The sequence below is a fragment of the Lepisosteus oculatus genome, chromosome 2, assembly GCF_040954835.1.
Source record: "Lepisosteus oculatus isolate fLepOcu1 chromosome 2, fLepOcu1.hap2, whole genome shotgun sequence".
In the NCBI taxonomy this organism is placed as follows: Eukaryota; Metazoa; Chordata; class Actinopteri; order Semionotiformes; family Lepisosteidae; genus Lepisosteus; species Lepisosteus oculatus.
Window position 1 is genome coordinate 34,869,246 of NC_090697.1, and position 15,594 is coordinate 34,884,839.

General features: G+C 39.8%; 1 protein-coding gene across 1 annotated transcript in view; it reads right to left on the reverse strand.

The window, feature by feature from the left end:
• Window positions 1-6,041, reverse strand: part of crybg1a (crystallin beta-gamma domain containing 1a) — an 87,906-nt gene extending 81,865 nt beyond the window's left edge. The window contains exon 1 of the mRNA XM_015350233.2: window positions 5,472-6,041. Coding sequence (XP_015205719.2) covers window positions 5,472-5,743 — 272 coding nt within the window. The 5' untranslated portion in view covers window positions 5,744-6,041. The remainder of the gene's footprint in view (window positions 1-5,471) is intronic.
• Window positions 6,042-15,594: the final 9,553 nt, after the last annotated feature.

Below are 15,594 nucleotides of genomic sequence, written 5' to 3' on the forward strand. Positions count from 1 at the left end.
TGTATCTCCACCATCAGGTCAAGCAACATGCTCTCTGCTTTGAAACACATGAGTAGGTCCACCTTTGTACCAGGACATAGACTTTAAACCACAAGCCTTTGTTGTTTTTGTTCCTATATAAGTAAAACACATATTAAACATGCCAGACCAAAAGAGAACGCAGAACTGTACACTGGTTTATAAAGGGGGTTGACTATGAAAATGTCAAAACTCTTCAGCAGCAGTACAGACAGAAATACTAGTCTTAGTACTTTTGGTAGCTACTCAGCTGCTCCAACAAGTTCTGCCAGAATCATACAGTAGCTGGTGCTCTAGAGACTTCAAATGTTTTGACCTACAGTTAGTTTTGTGCTTTTCACAGCAAAGTATTTATAAGAATACAATAGTTTTTTTAACTACATTATATTTTGTAAGCATGTTTTAGTTTTACCAAAATATGCTGTATTCTCTATTTGTACATTATGTTGTTGTACTACACACTATTACTCAGGTTTGTGTTCATAGATTTTACAGTGATTGACCACCTTGAGGAATGTTCTTGGTGGAGCATAATGACTTGCATGTTGGTTACCACCACCATTCTTCAAATTAGATTACAGAGACAGGTGTATAATCTGTGTGTTATTGTAAGGATCCCTTTTGTACCCCTAAATAACTTATCATAGAAATCCTAATCAGTCCCTCCAGGAATCCTCGATCTTACGATCGCAAAAATTAATGCAAGTTCAACCAATCCCCACATCATTTGAGATAGTTTGATATTTTGTCCTATTCCTGCAATATTTCTGCAGAAAACGGTCAACTTGCAAAAAAAAAATTAATAGCATCCAATCCAGAGCCATTTTTTAAAAACCCCGGCCCGGCTCAATCAAATTAATTAACAAACCATTCGCGTGTTCAAATGTCTTACTATAATTTCAAATTTCACATTCATATCAGAAACCCACTCTCGGTCCCATTTAAAAACAAAAATAACAGCCAAAGAACCATGCAAAACAATTCCCCAATGAGAGTACTTTTTTTGTACTCCATGCAATATTGTGTTGGAACACAAACGTAAATCATCAATTAACTGTCAGAGAAGGACGACTGAAACAACAAACCGGAAACAAACAACCGTGGCACAGGCTGCTGCGTTGATGTCCATTGCCAGTACCGGAAGAACGGTAGAAAAGTGAGTGAGAAATACTTTTTATGTAAATCATTCATTAATTCATTTCACGTAATTAGTTAGTTTAATTAGAAGTTAAAATATGAAATTAAATTATGCAGCAGACGTGTGTATGTCCATGTGTGCGCTTGTATATGAATTCATTAATTATTTTACCTAAATAGGCATACGTGTCGTTTATTTTTGTCACGCGCTCCTACTCTGTCCTGTTCCTAGCTTCCCTGTGCTTTGCTTGTCCTTCCGGTGTGTCTTTGTGTGGGGCTTTATACTTCCGGGTAACCCTTTGCTCCTGGCTCAGCATTGAGCTGAGTCTCCTCCACAGCCTGAGGGCTTAGGTTTCTACCCAACATCGTCTGACCCCCAAAGCCCAGGCTAACCTCCGTGTTGCCCCTTTTGCCGCTTCGCATAGGTCTTTATTGCTCTCCTGGCCATTCCACGGCATGTCCTTCCGACATCCGTGACAATCTTGTGCTTAAAATTGTGACGAATGGGTCTCCACCTGCACAGCTGCCAACATTCTGCTCTCAAAGAGCGATCATCCTGAAATTAGGACAGTTTTCAAGGAAAGGGGTGTCGATGAAGGTGCCATACCTGGTGCTCACCAGTTTCAAAAATAGAAAGAAATACTTTAGGGCAGTTGATGAGAAGGAAAAGGAATCACTGAAGGCACATCTTGGAGGGAAGCCTGCTGCTGTGATATTTGATGAGACTCCAGATGTAGAGGGGAGATGTGTGAGCATCCCTTTGGCACCACTGAAGAAGGATGAGTCTGGGAGGGTCTTGGCCTACCTTGCAGACACTGTTTCCATGGCTGTGGTAAAATGCCTTCAGGACTATAGCATTGCCAGTGTCATTGTGTTTGATACAGAAATGCAGTATACATGAAGAAAGCCTATACTGCAGCATTGCAGTCCTTATTCCCAAACTCAGTACACATAACATGTATGGCACACATACTGAATCTAATAGGTAGTGATTTCAGAAAACCATTTGATCATTTAAACACATTCAGATAATGATTATTGGTGAATTCTTCTGAAAATCACCTTTTTCATGTTGACATGCAGTTTTCTCATTTCCCCGCAATTGTACCGCAAAATAACACAATAAATGCCACAAACGGCATTGCAATTTTTGAAAAATGGAGCTGCAAATTCAGTCATTTTTTACCGCATTAATCACAAAAAAGTCTGCAAGATCATGGTAGGACTGCCTAATGTAAACAGTTTCTTTCTGCCAGAGAAGCTGAAAATTTTACACACATTGCTAGCTTGGGTAGATTTCAGTTTTCCCTGTACCATTTTATGTCTAATTCTTATTTTGGAGGAGCTTGACAAAACTATTGTGACTTTTTTCTTGCACATAAACTAATCTTCCAAACTCACTATTATATCAGAATCTGAACATATCTAAGTGTTTACCGTTACTTAAAATTGTTCAAACATGCACAAAATAGTCTGGTAATACTCATAATACCTGTTTCAGCCTAGCTTATATTATCTCTACAAATGCAGCTTTTTTAATGCGATAAATCCCTGAAATCCTCACCACAGACTTTGTATCACATATGAAAATAACATGGTACTAAAGTTATACAGGGCAATGTTGCCACAGACAATGTAATCGCATTTGACTGTGAAAAGTAATATTTGTTTATTTAATAAGGAAAGGAGATTTAAAATCTCAATAGAGAAATTACAATAAATTGTGGAACTGATGACACACATTATAACAGACAAAGGGGAGCAAATAAGTATATCTCTATTATTTGCCTATTGAAATATAATCCATAGGAAAATCAACAGAATGTACAGTAGCTGTTTTCTTCACTAATCTTAATTTATATTAGTAAACTAAATTCAGGTATACTGCAGTTAGTAAAATAGTAAACTACTCAGGTTTGCAGACGATCTTGAATTAGGAGGATTAGCTAACCCTATAGAAGCAGTAAATGAACGTTTTTACTAGCAAGGCCTTATTGTGAATGCTGTGTACAGTGTTGGTCAGCACATTAAAGAAAACACATTCTAGTTCTGGAAGCAGCCCAAAGACTTGCAATCTACAGGGCTTAAAGGAATGTCTTATATTGACTGGCTGAAGGACTTGAACAATATTAGTCTTCAACGAAGAAGACAATGATACAAGTATTCAGAATCTCCCAAGGCATTGACACATTCAAGCAAACAGATGTCTTCTGAATGAACAGTTGAACATGAATCAGAAGGCACAAGTGGAAACTATACTATAAATGCATTTAAACTAAGAACATGAGACACCTCTTTACTTAAGGGTTGAGGGAGTATGGAACTTGCCATACTATTAAAGCCGACACCCTGGCTTCTTTCAAAAAAAAGTTGGAAGAGATCCCTGGATGAATTACCAAGCAAGCTAGATGGGTCAAATGGCTTCCTCTCATCCGGAACTTTTCTCATGTTCTAAATAGAAACCCACCGAAGCCAAACTGGCAACACAGGGAAAGCTAAAGTACTTTGAAGTATATTTCACATAATGTTTTGGTGGGTTTAATAATTTCTATACCTCGAGCTCTCATGCATAAATCATTCTGAAACACGGAGAAGAAACTTCACTACTGCATGTGTCCTTTTGGCAACACATTTTTGGCAAAATGTTGTGCCAGCTTAATCAAATTCTTAGGGTTTTCCAAGGTTGTTCCTATTGTCTTTGGGACTATTCTGCAATTCACAAGGATAACCGCTGGACCTTGCAATCTGTTGTTTGGTTTCACATCCATTTTCTAACCACTTTACCGACTTCAGGGTTGCGAGAGAGCCAGAGCCTATCCCGGCAAGCAACGGGCGCAAGGCAGGATTCACACTGGACGGGACACTAACACACAAACACACACATTCACACCAGGGAACATTTTCCCAGTAGGTCTTTAGACTGTGAGGAAACAGGAGCACCCAGAGGAAACCCTCCTGAACATAGGAAGATCAAATAAACTTCATAAGGCTTGCACTGATAGAATTGAACTCAAGGCTCCAGCTCCGCAAGGCAGCAATGCTCACCACTGCAATATTGTCATTTAAAAACATACTTATACATCATATAGCAATGCTTTTCAGTAGATATAAATTCTGTGGGTCATCACTGATGTATGACAATAAATGACCAAATCGGGAAAAAAAAAACTATTCAGCTCATGACATAGTACTATGCCAAACCCTTTTAACCTTTTGAAATATGTTCACGTCCGTATATGTACACATTTAAAAGTTATGATCCACAGTATATGAGTAAAACAAATCGAGTTCCATCTAGCGACTTTTTCTTTGATATAAAAAAAAAACATCTTGAGGCTTGTCTGAAAAATGGCAACAGGGGCTAACATCGCAGTTCTAACTTGACATAGCAACACCAAATACAACGGTTTCGCTAGCAAGTCCTAACAGGTAAAACGTCATCCATCATCTTAATGTCATAGAAAAAAAGGTAGTGTTTCTGACTCAAAAAATAATTCCTTATTTTTTACTTAGCATTCAAATATACAGTCCTGTCAGTGTTCTCCTAAACAGGTATTGCCTCTTCAGGACGACTGGGTTTTAACGGAAATTGACATCAAATTGTTCCTTCCCAACTCGCGCGCGTATGCAGCGCTCCACTCTTAACATATCTGGACTGAAACACAATACTTTCCACGTGGTTTTGGTTAATTTTATGAATCGGTAATTGACATCAACAACCAATTGCCGTGTAAAAGCTCTCATTTGTACTTAAGTAAGCAATGAATTAAATAAATCAACAATAACAATGCATAAAAAGACAATGAAATAGCAATACTCGGATGAAATACAGCACACAATGACACATCTTTAAAAACATACCGTATCTTCCAAAGCAACCAGAATGCAACAAGCTCTATGGAATCGATGATGGAACTGGATGCCAATAGTAACTACTGTATATGTTGTTATTTTGGAACTTTATCGTTTTCATGCTACAGTGAAATAAATGTGCATAATTTGAATATGCATTAGGAAGACTTTTGGGAAGTTTTTAAATTGTACTCCAATTGTCAAAGACGCATCACCCTACTACATTATACTACAGCACGGGACTTCTAATGAAGTATAAACTCTATGTCGAGAGTTAAAACTGAAAGTAGATCTTTTCAATGCATAATAAATATGAGATCTTACATGGGACATACGGTATTGGAAAATGTAAACAATAAGAAAAGTCATACGATTAAATGAAACGATACTGACAGATAAGGCACTGCAATAAGACTAAAAAAAGTTGAATGAGATATACTGTATATTTAGAGAGTGATACTTGCTTGTTTTTATTGAGGTCATCGTCGAAGTCCTCGATGTCATTTCTTTCCTCTGGTCCTGCTGTTTGGGGATAGGAAGGCTCGTTCGGATTTTTCTTTTTGCGCCAAGAACCGAAAGTTTTCTTCTTTGTCTCGTTCGGACTAATGGGACAGGCGGCATCTCCGGATAAACTTATTTGTTTTCTTAACTGTTTTTCGTTGTGTTCTTCGTCATTTTCTGAGGATTTCGCCTTTTGAAAAATCTTCTTAAATTTGGAGCCGGTTGATTTACTCATTGTATAACTAAAAATTGAATTATAATGAGACAGTAAATTAAAGCTTAGACGAGAAGTCCCAAAAAGCTTTTATTGCTGTTTTAAAACAGCTCACTTAATCATACCCTGTACCGTAAGTGATAAGTAACAAGCAGTAAAAATACGCCTGGTGGTTTCCTTATATAGTGAAAACCAGTTTCATGCGAGCGCAGTTTCTTCCTGCCCCTGCAGCACCACGACAGTGTACAGGTGTGCTAAGGCAGGTATTCCAAAACAATAATATTCATTTCACAGCTATGCTGTCGACTCAGCCTTCCGGGATCTTAGTGATTTGCATAAATAGCCTCCGTACAGAATAAAGGCTTGGAGCTACAGTACGTTAGTAAGTGTGCAGTGCCACCGTATGTCCACAGAAAAGTAGAACAGCATTGTACCCGATATTGTGAGTCGCGGGTAATTAGAATTGTGCAACGTGCCATTTCGCAAAGATTAGGGTTCATGGGAATCTCCAGTATAGAAGTATTCATAAAAATTGAACATTCATTTTCCTTCCCTATAGATTTCTCCACTATGGATTACATTCCAGCAGCCATATCACCCTGCAACTCACAACTGGCAGCCCACTGAAGCTAAGCAGGTGTGAGCCTGGTCAGTACCTGGATGAGAAACCTCCTGGGAAAAACTAAGGTTGCTACTGGAAGAGGTATTAGTACGCTGGGCAAACGTCCCGAGATCGAATTCTTCCGCGACGGTGGTACCTTTAAAGCGGAGACGACGGCACCGAAAATTTTTGGCGCGCCCTCTCTTTAAAGCCCTGGCCAAATACGAAGACAGTACGTACAGTTATAATTCAAACGGAATTAAAAACTACACATCCCAGTTACCATGGTGGTGCTTGTGATCATTGCGTTTAACCAACGAAACAGGGCGAAAAATCAGTCACATGACTTTGGGGCAGAGTTTCGAAAGCTTAACCTATCAGCAACAAAGCGAAATTTACACGATAGGCTACCTCAAACTGTCAGTTACACGACTGTGTATGTCGCTTAAGCCACTCCTATTTGGCATTTTAGTTATGGAGGCGAGAAGACGCCCCCCCCCCCCTCTCTGGGTGTCTGATTTGCCGCCATGTTTAACCGTCCGTGTCCGAATCGCAGTAGCTACGCGTATGAAATAAAGTTCATCCCAGCTACAAAACATATATATTTTTGTGGTAAGAGGGCGCAAAACATCAGTATTTACTGCTATTAATTACTGTACGATTTATAGTTGAAATCTGAGCCTAGATATAAAGTTAAAATCTCGACAAAGCAATGTAGGAAATACAGAGAAAAGAAATCCTTTCTGACATCTAAAATCAGTTTCGATCAAGGTCTCTAAAACGAACAAGAAAAAGAGGATTTTCGGAGGGCAATTACGCTGTGTTTATATAGGATAAGTGATCTATGAGCAATCTAATTTCTTGTTCGTTTAAAACAGTGAAATGTCAGCTGCAAAAGATCGCACCAGAAACAGCACTCTCTCTGCCTGTCATAGACGTTCAGGAAAGGCTGAATGAAGTCATGTTAAGAACAATAATTCGGTGATCAATAATAACAGTTGTAGGACAAGAAACAAAAGATAATGAAAACTTCTTTAGGCTAAAACTCAAGTTCATTCTACAAATTAAGGCAAATGAAAATTCAGGATGTTAAAGTGCTAGAGGTGTAAAAAATACAAAAATGCACATGAGTAAAAAGTTTTAGAAATGGAGCAGGTGTTGCTTTGAAATAAGCAAACAGAAAAAAAGCCATGACTAAAGTGCAGAAGAGGGATGCAGGAACACTTGCTTAGATATACAAAAAAAATCACAAAAAGGTGTATGTTACAAAAGAACATGCAAACATGTTCATCATGTACATCAATTTCCCTTCACGATCAATAAAGTCTTATCTATAAACATGAAACAGAGTGAGGAATCAGAAAATTAGCATGCATAAAAAACAGCAATTCTGTCAATAAGCCCTAAATGAATTAATAGCAACCATGGTTTCATGGAGGGCTTCTCAGATAGTTGGGCATTCAGGTAGATTGCCAGGTGAAAGGATTTGTAAACATACTTTGTTAAAGCAAGTCAGTTTTTTCTGCAACACATAAAATACATTTTTCCAAGAAAGTTTAGCCTTTGTCACTAATGAAACCACTAAATAAAGACATAAATATAGAAATCTTAAGATTTTGTTATTCAATGTTGGTAGCAGGATGAACTGTGCTAAGTGTATATTTTGTCGCAGCTTTGCTGCAAGATGTTAACAGTGAAAAAAGGTATTTAGAAATGAGTTATTTCAAGAAGAAACTTTTCAGAATAATTGCAAATCTAGCAGGATAGAGAAAGCACAGAAAACAGGCAGTTAGATTGATCAGATTAGTATGAAAAGTTATTTAGCAAAGGGAATGAGAAGAGTGACAAACTAGTATGCTTTAGATCTTTTTATCTGGACCAGGGAAAACTGATCATGTTTCTCTATAACAATAATAAAAAACTTTATTTGATATATCAACATTAAAGGTGGCATCTCAAAGCAATACAGTAGATGTAAAAACAGATAAAAGGACCACAGATTACAAAGTAAATACATATAAGAAAGACAAGCAGTTAGAGGTGCTACCAAAATTAGAAAATGAAGCAGATACAGACACTAAGTCTTCTGAAAAGAAAGGTTCTGAGGTTAGATTTAAATGCACTCAGGGTACGTGACTGATATCACTGGGAATACAAATTGAGAGCTCTGGGGTGCAGCTAGAGAAGACCCTGTCACCCACAGAATGTAGATGTTCTTGAGGACAGCTAGAAGACCAGAGTCAGACGGACAAAGGTGGGGAGTAGACAGATAATAAGCCATATACTGTAGGTACTGAATGAGGATGAGGATTTTGAAGTTGACTCGAAGCCTGATAGGTAACCAATGCAAGGACTTGAAAACAGGTGTAATGCATCCCTGATAGGATTCTCGCTGTCATATTCTGAACATATTGAAGATTGCTCAGTGTGGATTTAATTTCCCCAGTGAACAGGATGTGCATTTATTAATTCTAGAAAAAAAAGCCTTTCTTGATTTCTCTAGTTCTTAGTTTCACTAGTTCCCTTTAAAATAAACTATTATGCCACAATGCAGAGTATTATATGGACAGTATTTACACATGATATTGTGATTTAAAGAAATGAACACAAGCAGCTTTTCGAGATTTAAGTGTTGGCTGAGTTATTGCAGGATAAAAAACTAGAGATGTTGGTAAGAAGATAATTTTGGGATAGCTGAGGAATACACTGATAACAAGAACACTTCCTAATGGGGTTAGGCATACTTTTGATGAAGATGATGAAGTTAACAGACTGTATGTTTACATAGATACTGAAATGAGGATTGTATTTTAGATTTTGTGTAGTTGCTAGCATTGAACTGTGTGTTGGATGCACATGAATTGAAGGAATGGGCAAACATCGCTGATGCGGATCCACAGAGCCAGCATATTAAGATGTTTATAATTAGAGGCAATTTGTTTAAATAACTAGGTATGGATACTGATGTGCAAGAGAGGTGGAAAGGCTGTTTACTTAAGCCAGCACTATTAAATATTTTATTCTCAGTGAGATGCTGCCATTTCATAGTGGGTTTCTAACACTGAGTATAGTTCAATCCACACAGTGCCTTTACTTCCATCCATTTCTAATCTCTTTATCCAGTACAGAGGATTAGGAGCCTATCCCAGTAAGCAACGGACACAAGGCAGAATACACCCTGGACATAGCGCCAGTCCATCACAGGACAGACAGACACAAACACACACACACCAGGGCCAGTTTTCCCATAAACCAATTAACTTACCAGTATGTTTTGGAGTGCGAGAGGGAGTCATATCACACATATGGAGAAAAAACATGTAACCCAGAGAGAACATGCAAACCCCACACACACAGGATGGCAGGAATTGAATCTAGGACCCCAGTGCTCCAAGATAGCAATGCTAACCACTTTGCCACCATTATAAATGGATGGATATCTTAGTTATCTTTCTAGTTCACAGGTTTGCATGCATAATTTAATTTTGGAAGGCGCTGAGACATCAGGTACTACTGTTGTATTTATGAAAAAGAAACAAAACAAAAAGCATACTAACAACTGTGCCATCCTACTCTTTAGTTAATACAATTTATTATTTATAAACAGTTAACATTGTTAGCAAAATATTTTGAATTATATTTAATTAGTCAGATTTAATGTATATTTGAACAATGAAAATATATTTTTACAAGATGCGGGGGAAAGTGCAACAACTTATTATAGTGCTAAATTTAATATTGATTGCTAATAGTTTATGCTAACACCTAACTTTCTTAATTAGGTGTAATTAAAACAGTGAACTAAGTGATAACATACCATTCAGAAATACAATCGAGAATAGTTTTGTGGTGTTTGTATGGATGAAACGTTTCTAAAATGTATAACGTAACAAATTTAAAGACGATTAAATTCTGTAATCTTTCCACTTGTAATGTCATTAGACAGAACAAGAAGTTTCTGCTTTGTCTAAGGATGGTATCAAAAAGTAGTCTAGGTGGTGAGAAAGCTGTGCTTAATGATAATTAAGTGACTTAAAAGTAAAAAGAGATGCTTCATATTGCTTGATTAATTTTAAAAACTAAGTTATAAATGCAGACGCGATCGCTGCCATAAGCGCTCCAGGCAGTAGAACGTTCGTTCTGTGCTGCTGCGCTCCGCGCCTCCTCCCTCTCTCGGTGCCGCGCCCCTCTCTGACGGAGCGCAGTGGGCGGTACGCTATTTTCAGAGCCTCTGATTGGGGAAAAAAGACCTGCTGATGAGTTTCACACAACAGGAAGAGAAAAGAATGGGATTTTTTCTCTTCGAAACGTGTGTTGTCTTTATGAAATTCGTGTATTTTAAACGTTTAATTAAGAAGTAAAAACCTTACAGCGTACACAGAGATTCTGAGCTGATCACGAGGAAGAAAAATCACCCATTTTTAGCGCATAAAAAGTGGTTTTTAACTCTCGTAACCCATTTTTATAGGTTTTAAAGTCGTGCAATGTCTAAGTTAAGCAGGAACACATCATTATATCTCATTTTTTATTTCTTTTTAAAAAAATTTAAAAATCGTTTGCCCAGCCTAGTATTAGTGGGGTCAGCAGGGGGCGCTCACCCTGCGCTCCATGTGGGTTCTAATGGCCCAGTATAGTGACGGGGACACTATACTGTAAACAGGCGCCGTCCTTCGGATGAGACGTAAAACCGAGGTCCTGACTCTCTGTGCTCATTAAAAATCCCAGGGCGTTTCTCGTAAAGAGTAGGGGTGTAACCCCGGCGTCCTGGCCAAATTTCCCATTGGCCCTTACCAATCATGGCCTCCTAATAATCCCCATCTATGAATAGGCTTCATTACTCTGCTCTCCTCCCCACTGATAGCTGATGTGTGGTGAGCGTTCTGGCGCACTATGGCTGCCGTCGCATCATCCAGGTGGATGCTGCACATTTGTGGTGGTGGAGGGGAGTCCCCATTACCTGTAAAGCGCTTTGAGTGGAGCGTCCAGAAAAGCGCTATATAAATGTAAGCAATTATTATTATTATTAGAGTCCTATGAAGGAATTCACCTTGACACCTGGAAGGTGGCTCAACAGGTACTCCTAGTTTGCTCCTTTTGCACGCTGATGCAGCTCCCCATTCAAATGTCTTCCCCAAACCCCCTCTGTGTCCCATAATGTCCTTCTCCTCCTTTTGAGCTCCTTGCCATCTTTGCTTATTAAGCCCACATTTTAACTCATCACAGCAATTTGCTCCAAGTCCAGACTTTCCAACCATCTCCCGTTTCTCTTCCAATGCCCTCGCCACAATGTCATCCCAAAAAACATTCAGTCTGATTCATCTCAACACTTTTTCCTCTGGTTCTGGTACCATTCAGATTAACACTACAAGGGGTCTTCACCATGGTTCCAATGAACTATCGCTCTCTTATCTTTTGCATCAAAAACCGCATCAATCGACAGTACCATCAGAGTTGCAAATCATTTTGCAGCAAGCTGTCCCACACCATCTTCATTTCAATACCAGCCATGTCAGCTTCCAACATGCCAGACAATGACAGAGGTCAGCCTAGCAAGAGTGCTCACCACCATCCGAAGCCTCTGCAGAAACACCTCTACTGACCAACCAGCCAAGGGAGGGCAGTGTGAGGTAAAGTTGAGGATGCTTTACGGACAGAGTCCAATTCCAACCAGGTTTTCCTCTCATCAACCTCTGGACAGTATCTGTAACATGCAGTCTACACCAAGGCCTAGCATTTCAATGTCCTAGATACTGTACAGATTTTACAGATATATTGTAGAAAATGAACTCCCTTGATAAAAAAAGACATAACATGTAATTGAATAAGTGGCAATAAACATCCACAGACACAGGACAACACATACAGAGAACTGTATATCAAACTGTATAAGTTAAACTAGAAATTTAAAATGGCAACATTTGGACTTAAAGTCCCTGCTTTAGAAAAAGACTTAAGTGCTTATGTACACACTTCATTTTAATCTTCTAGACAAGGTGGGGAAGCAAACAGTTTTGGGATATATAGTTGAAAGTGTAGAATTTATATAAAGGAATATTATGTTAACATTGTACAGTGCACTGATCTAACCACCTCATAAGAGAGCTTTTTCCATTTCTGGAGTCTCTACACTGCACTCCAGCAATCTAACCCAATTTCAACAATCCGTCTGCTCTGTTACATGCTTTAGAATATTGTGTACAATTGTGATTGTGATATTGGAATTTTAAATGGCATAAAGAGATATTGCTATCCTGGAACTTGTCAAGAAAAGAGTGACCAGAAACATTTCTTGGTTTGAAGGAATGTCTTACACTGACAAACTAAAATAATTAATTTCTATTCATTTTGAACAGAAGCATACAGTAGTCACATTCAGCACAGTAGACTTCTTGTGAAATCCAGGTTTCTGTAAATATATAAAGATTTATTTCATGAAAACTCCCAAAATTTACAACAATGTGACACTTCATGTTTAGCTCTGCCACTCTCCATTTTCACTTCATATACAGAGAGTCATAGACAGGACTATTTTTGTTTTTCCTTCCTACAACTATGTGAACCCTATCTACCCAGTAAGATTTAATCTTGCCAAGTCCTTCCCTCTCATTCACAGTTGGGATAAGGACTCGGCCACTAGTCATTCCCATAAACTCTCCAGTCATAGACAGATTTCCCCCAGCTGCTTCTTTAGTTGCTGTTTTTGATGTGCTTCAATCATTCTCTTTTGCCAATTTGTGACATAATCATTGTTAGTTAGTATTCCATTAACCTTTAGGGTAAACAGAAGGTTGATAGAGAGTCTTGGAGTTTTTCCAACAGGAGGTATTAAGGTGGGAATCTGCTTGATAGTGATAGTGCCCTTAGAGTCCTGTTGTAACAGTGTTCTGTTAAAGCCCATGTTGTTTTGTTCTAGGACTCCCTTATCTTTGTTTACAGCCTGTATTAAGAAATGATGCTGTGTTCTTCAAGTTCAAGTTTGAAGACTACAATTCATACAAGATCTTGGCCACCCAAGAAAAATATGACTGGTACTAGCAAAGAAATCTCAGTGTCTTTTACAACTGCACTATGGGAGCAGGCACTTCCTGTTTTAGTGCCTGCACTGGTGCAATCTCGGGGACTTCCATGGTGTAGTCATTGCCTGAGACCATATTTCCAAGAAATCCCACCTTTCTTTTAAATAGCTCACATTTACAAGGAGTAAGGTTGATACCATACCACTGGTATCTTTTGCAGTACAGCTCGGACATTGATTTTAGTGGTCTTACGGATCTAAGCCTGGTAGATGACATCTCTGAGACCTTCTTCCATGCCCCTCTGAAACTGCTGGAGCTGAGCCGAGTCTGAAAGGGATGCAAACCCATTTACAAAGTCCCCAGGGGTAATGTACCCTGTCAAAGGACGAGGAACCCCTGATGATATGCCATACCCTGGTCAAAGACTGAAACCCATGAGCTGCCACTTAAGAAATTTAACAAGTCCTACTCCTTGGGATAGGATGGCAATCTGGCATCGCTCTTCTATTTACAGAGCCCCAAGCTTCCTGTCACAGGAGCCAGTTCTAACTCCCATGAAGTGCGTTGTTCAAGACCCTATGCAGACTGTGTAATACGGAAACGACTGGAGAAGGACATCAGGTGAAGGTAGAGCAGGGTTAGGATGGGTTGACAGACAGGGAGCAGTGACTGTAGTGATCTGATGCACGGGGGGTGTGCAAAGTGTGAAAGCAACCAAGTCCAAGGAAGTCCAAAACAGGAAGTTGGGGCGCAGTCCATAATCCAAAGGCTGGGAGATCCATCCAAGATGAATACACTTAAAATCCCCGGGAAAGGGAACCGAGGCCGGTTACACAAAGAGCTAAAAACATAATGGGACCAGTTGCTCCAAGCCCCAGACCCTGATGGTCAGGATGCCGGGGAATAAGGTCTGCCCTCGGGCTACCTGCAAGCCCTGGGAATAGGCAAGTCTTGTGGCGTCCATCTTCCAATACTGAGGCAGGAACTGCAGAGACGCTAGGCTTGTGACCAAAAAACAAACAAGACACACCAGAGAATAGTAAAAACTAATCATAACAGAAAAGGGTAGGGGCGCCCTCTAGAGGAGGGGTGTGGAACGTAACACTTCCACCCTTTCTCCTTACACAAACCACAGGAGACGAACATGGAGACCTAGAGTGTGCTATCCACTCTGTGTAGCAGCTCTTGCAGGTACGCCTTCACTTCTTGGTACAGTGTCTTTGGAATTGACAAGAAGGTCTTCTAATAAGGTGGGGTACTTTTGATATTGTAATGAAATCGAACACGGAGACTCACACTTGTGAAGTTAAAAACGGCGCTTTATTTCTTTCTCCGTCACCACCTGCCAGCCAGATCTCCCGCGCCCAGCCGAGAGGGAGACACAAGACAGCCCGCCAGAGAGAGCGAGCGAGCCAGAGAGGGAGAAAAGAGAGAGAGAGTAACACCCAGGGGTGCGGAACCAGGAAACTATTTACACGGAAAACGGGTGATCTCCCCAGACTGTACGCCCGTTTCAGTGTGGGACAGCTGCACTGGTCCTAAACCCCGACCTGACCGCAACCACTCCTGTCCTGCCCCTCACCGCGTACCCCAGCCGGGCGCTCTTCGGCCGCTGCCCGGGGCAAATGCGCTACAATAATATGCTTGTTAAGAGATGGAATGTAACCAACATCATTGCGATTGAAGGCAAAAGTCTCAAGCTCACCCCTTATAATATGCTTTAACGCTTGCTCTTAAATATTAAATATAAGTGTTCCAGTTTCACTGGAAAGTCCCATTTCTGCTTACATTTGTTTTTACAGTGTGACAACATTCCTCACTTTCAGTTGTTGTTCTTGAGGCTTAGTCACCAAGAATGATTGTATTTCTGCTCTTCCTGTTGCCCCAGACTGTCTATGCAGTTAGTTAAACTATAACTGAATATGCTGGCAGTGAACTAAAATAACATCTGTTTAACCACTGAACGCTACAATTAAAAACAACACTATTTTGGTAGTGTGCGCCAGTGCGGTATACATCATGGAAATGGGGACTCCCCCCGTAGGAAAAGCACAAAAACTTCTGACTGACAGTGATGATGCATGAAATAGCAAACACATGTTCAAGATAATTAATTGTCTTCATATAATTAGACTATTAAAAGCTGAGCCACTATGAAACAGGTGTTCGCTGCAGTCTGAAGTCCGTAAACAAATCTCGCGATACTGTAACTTCTCTCGGGTCCTGGAAGACAGCCCCGCCCTCAGAGGGGCTGG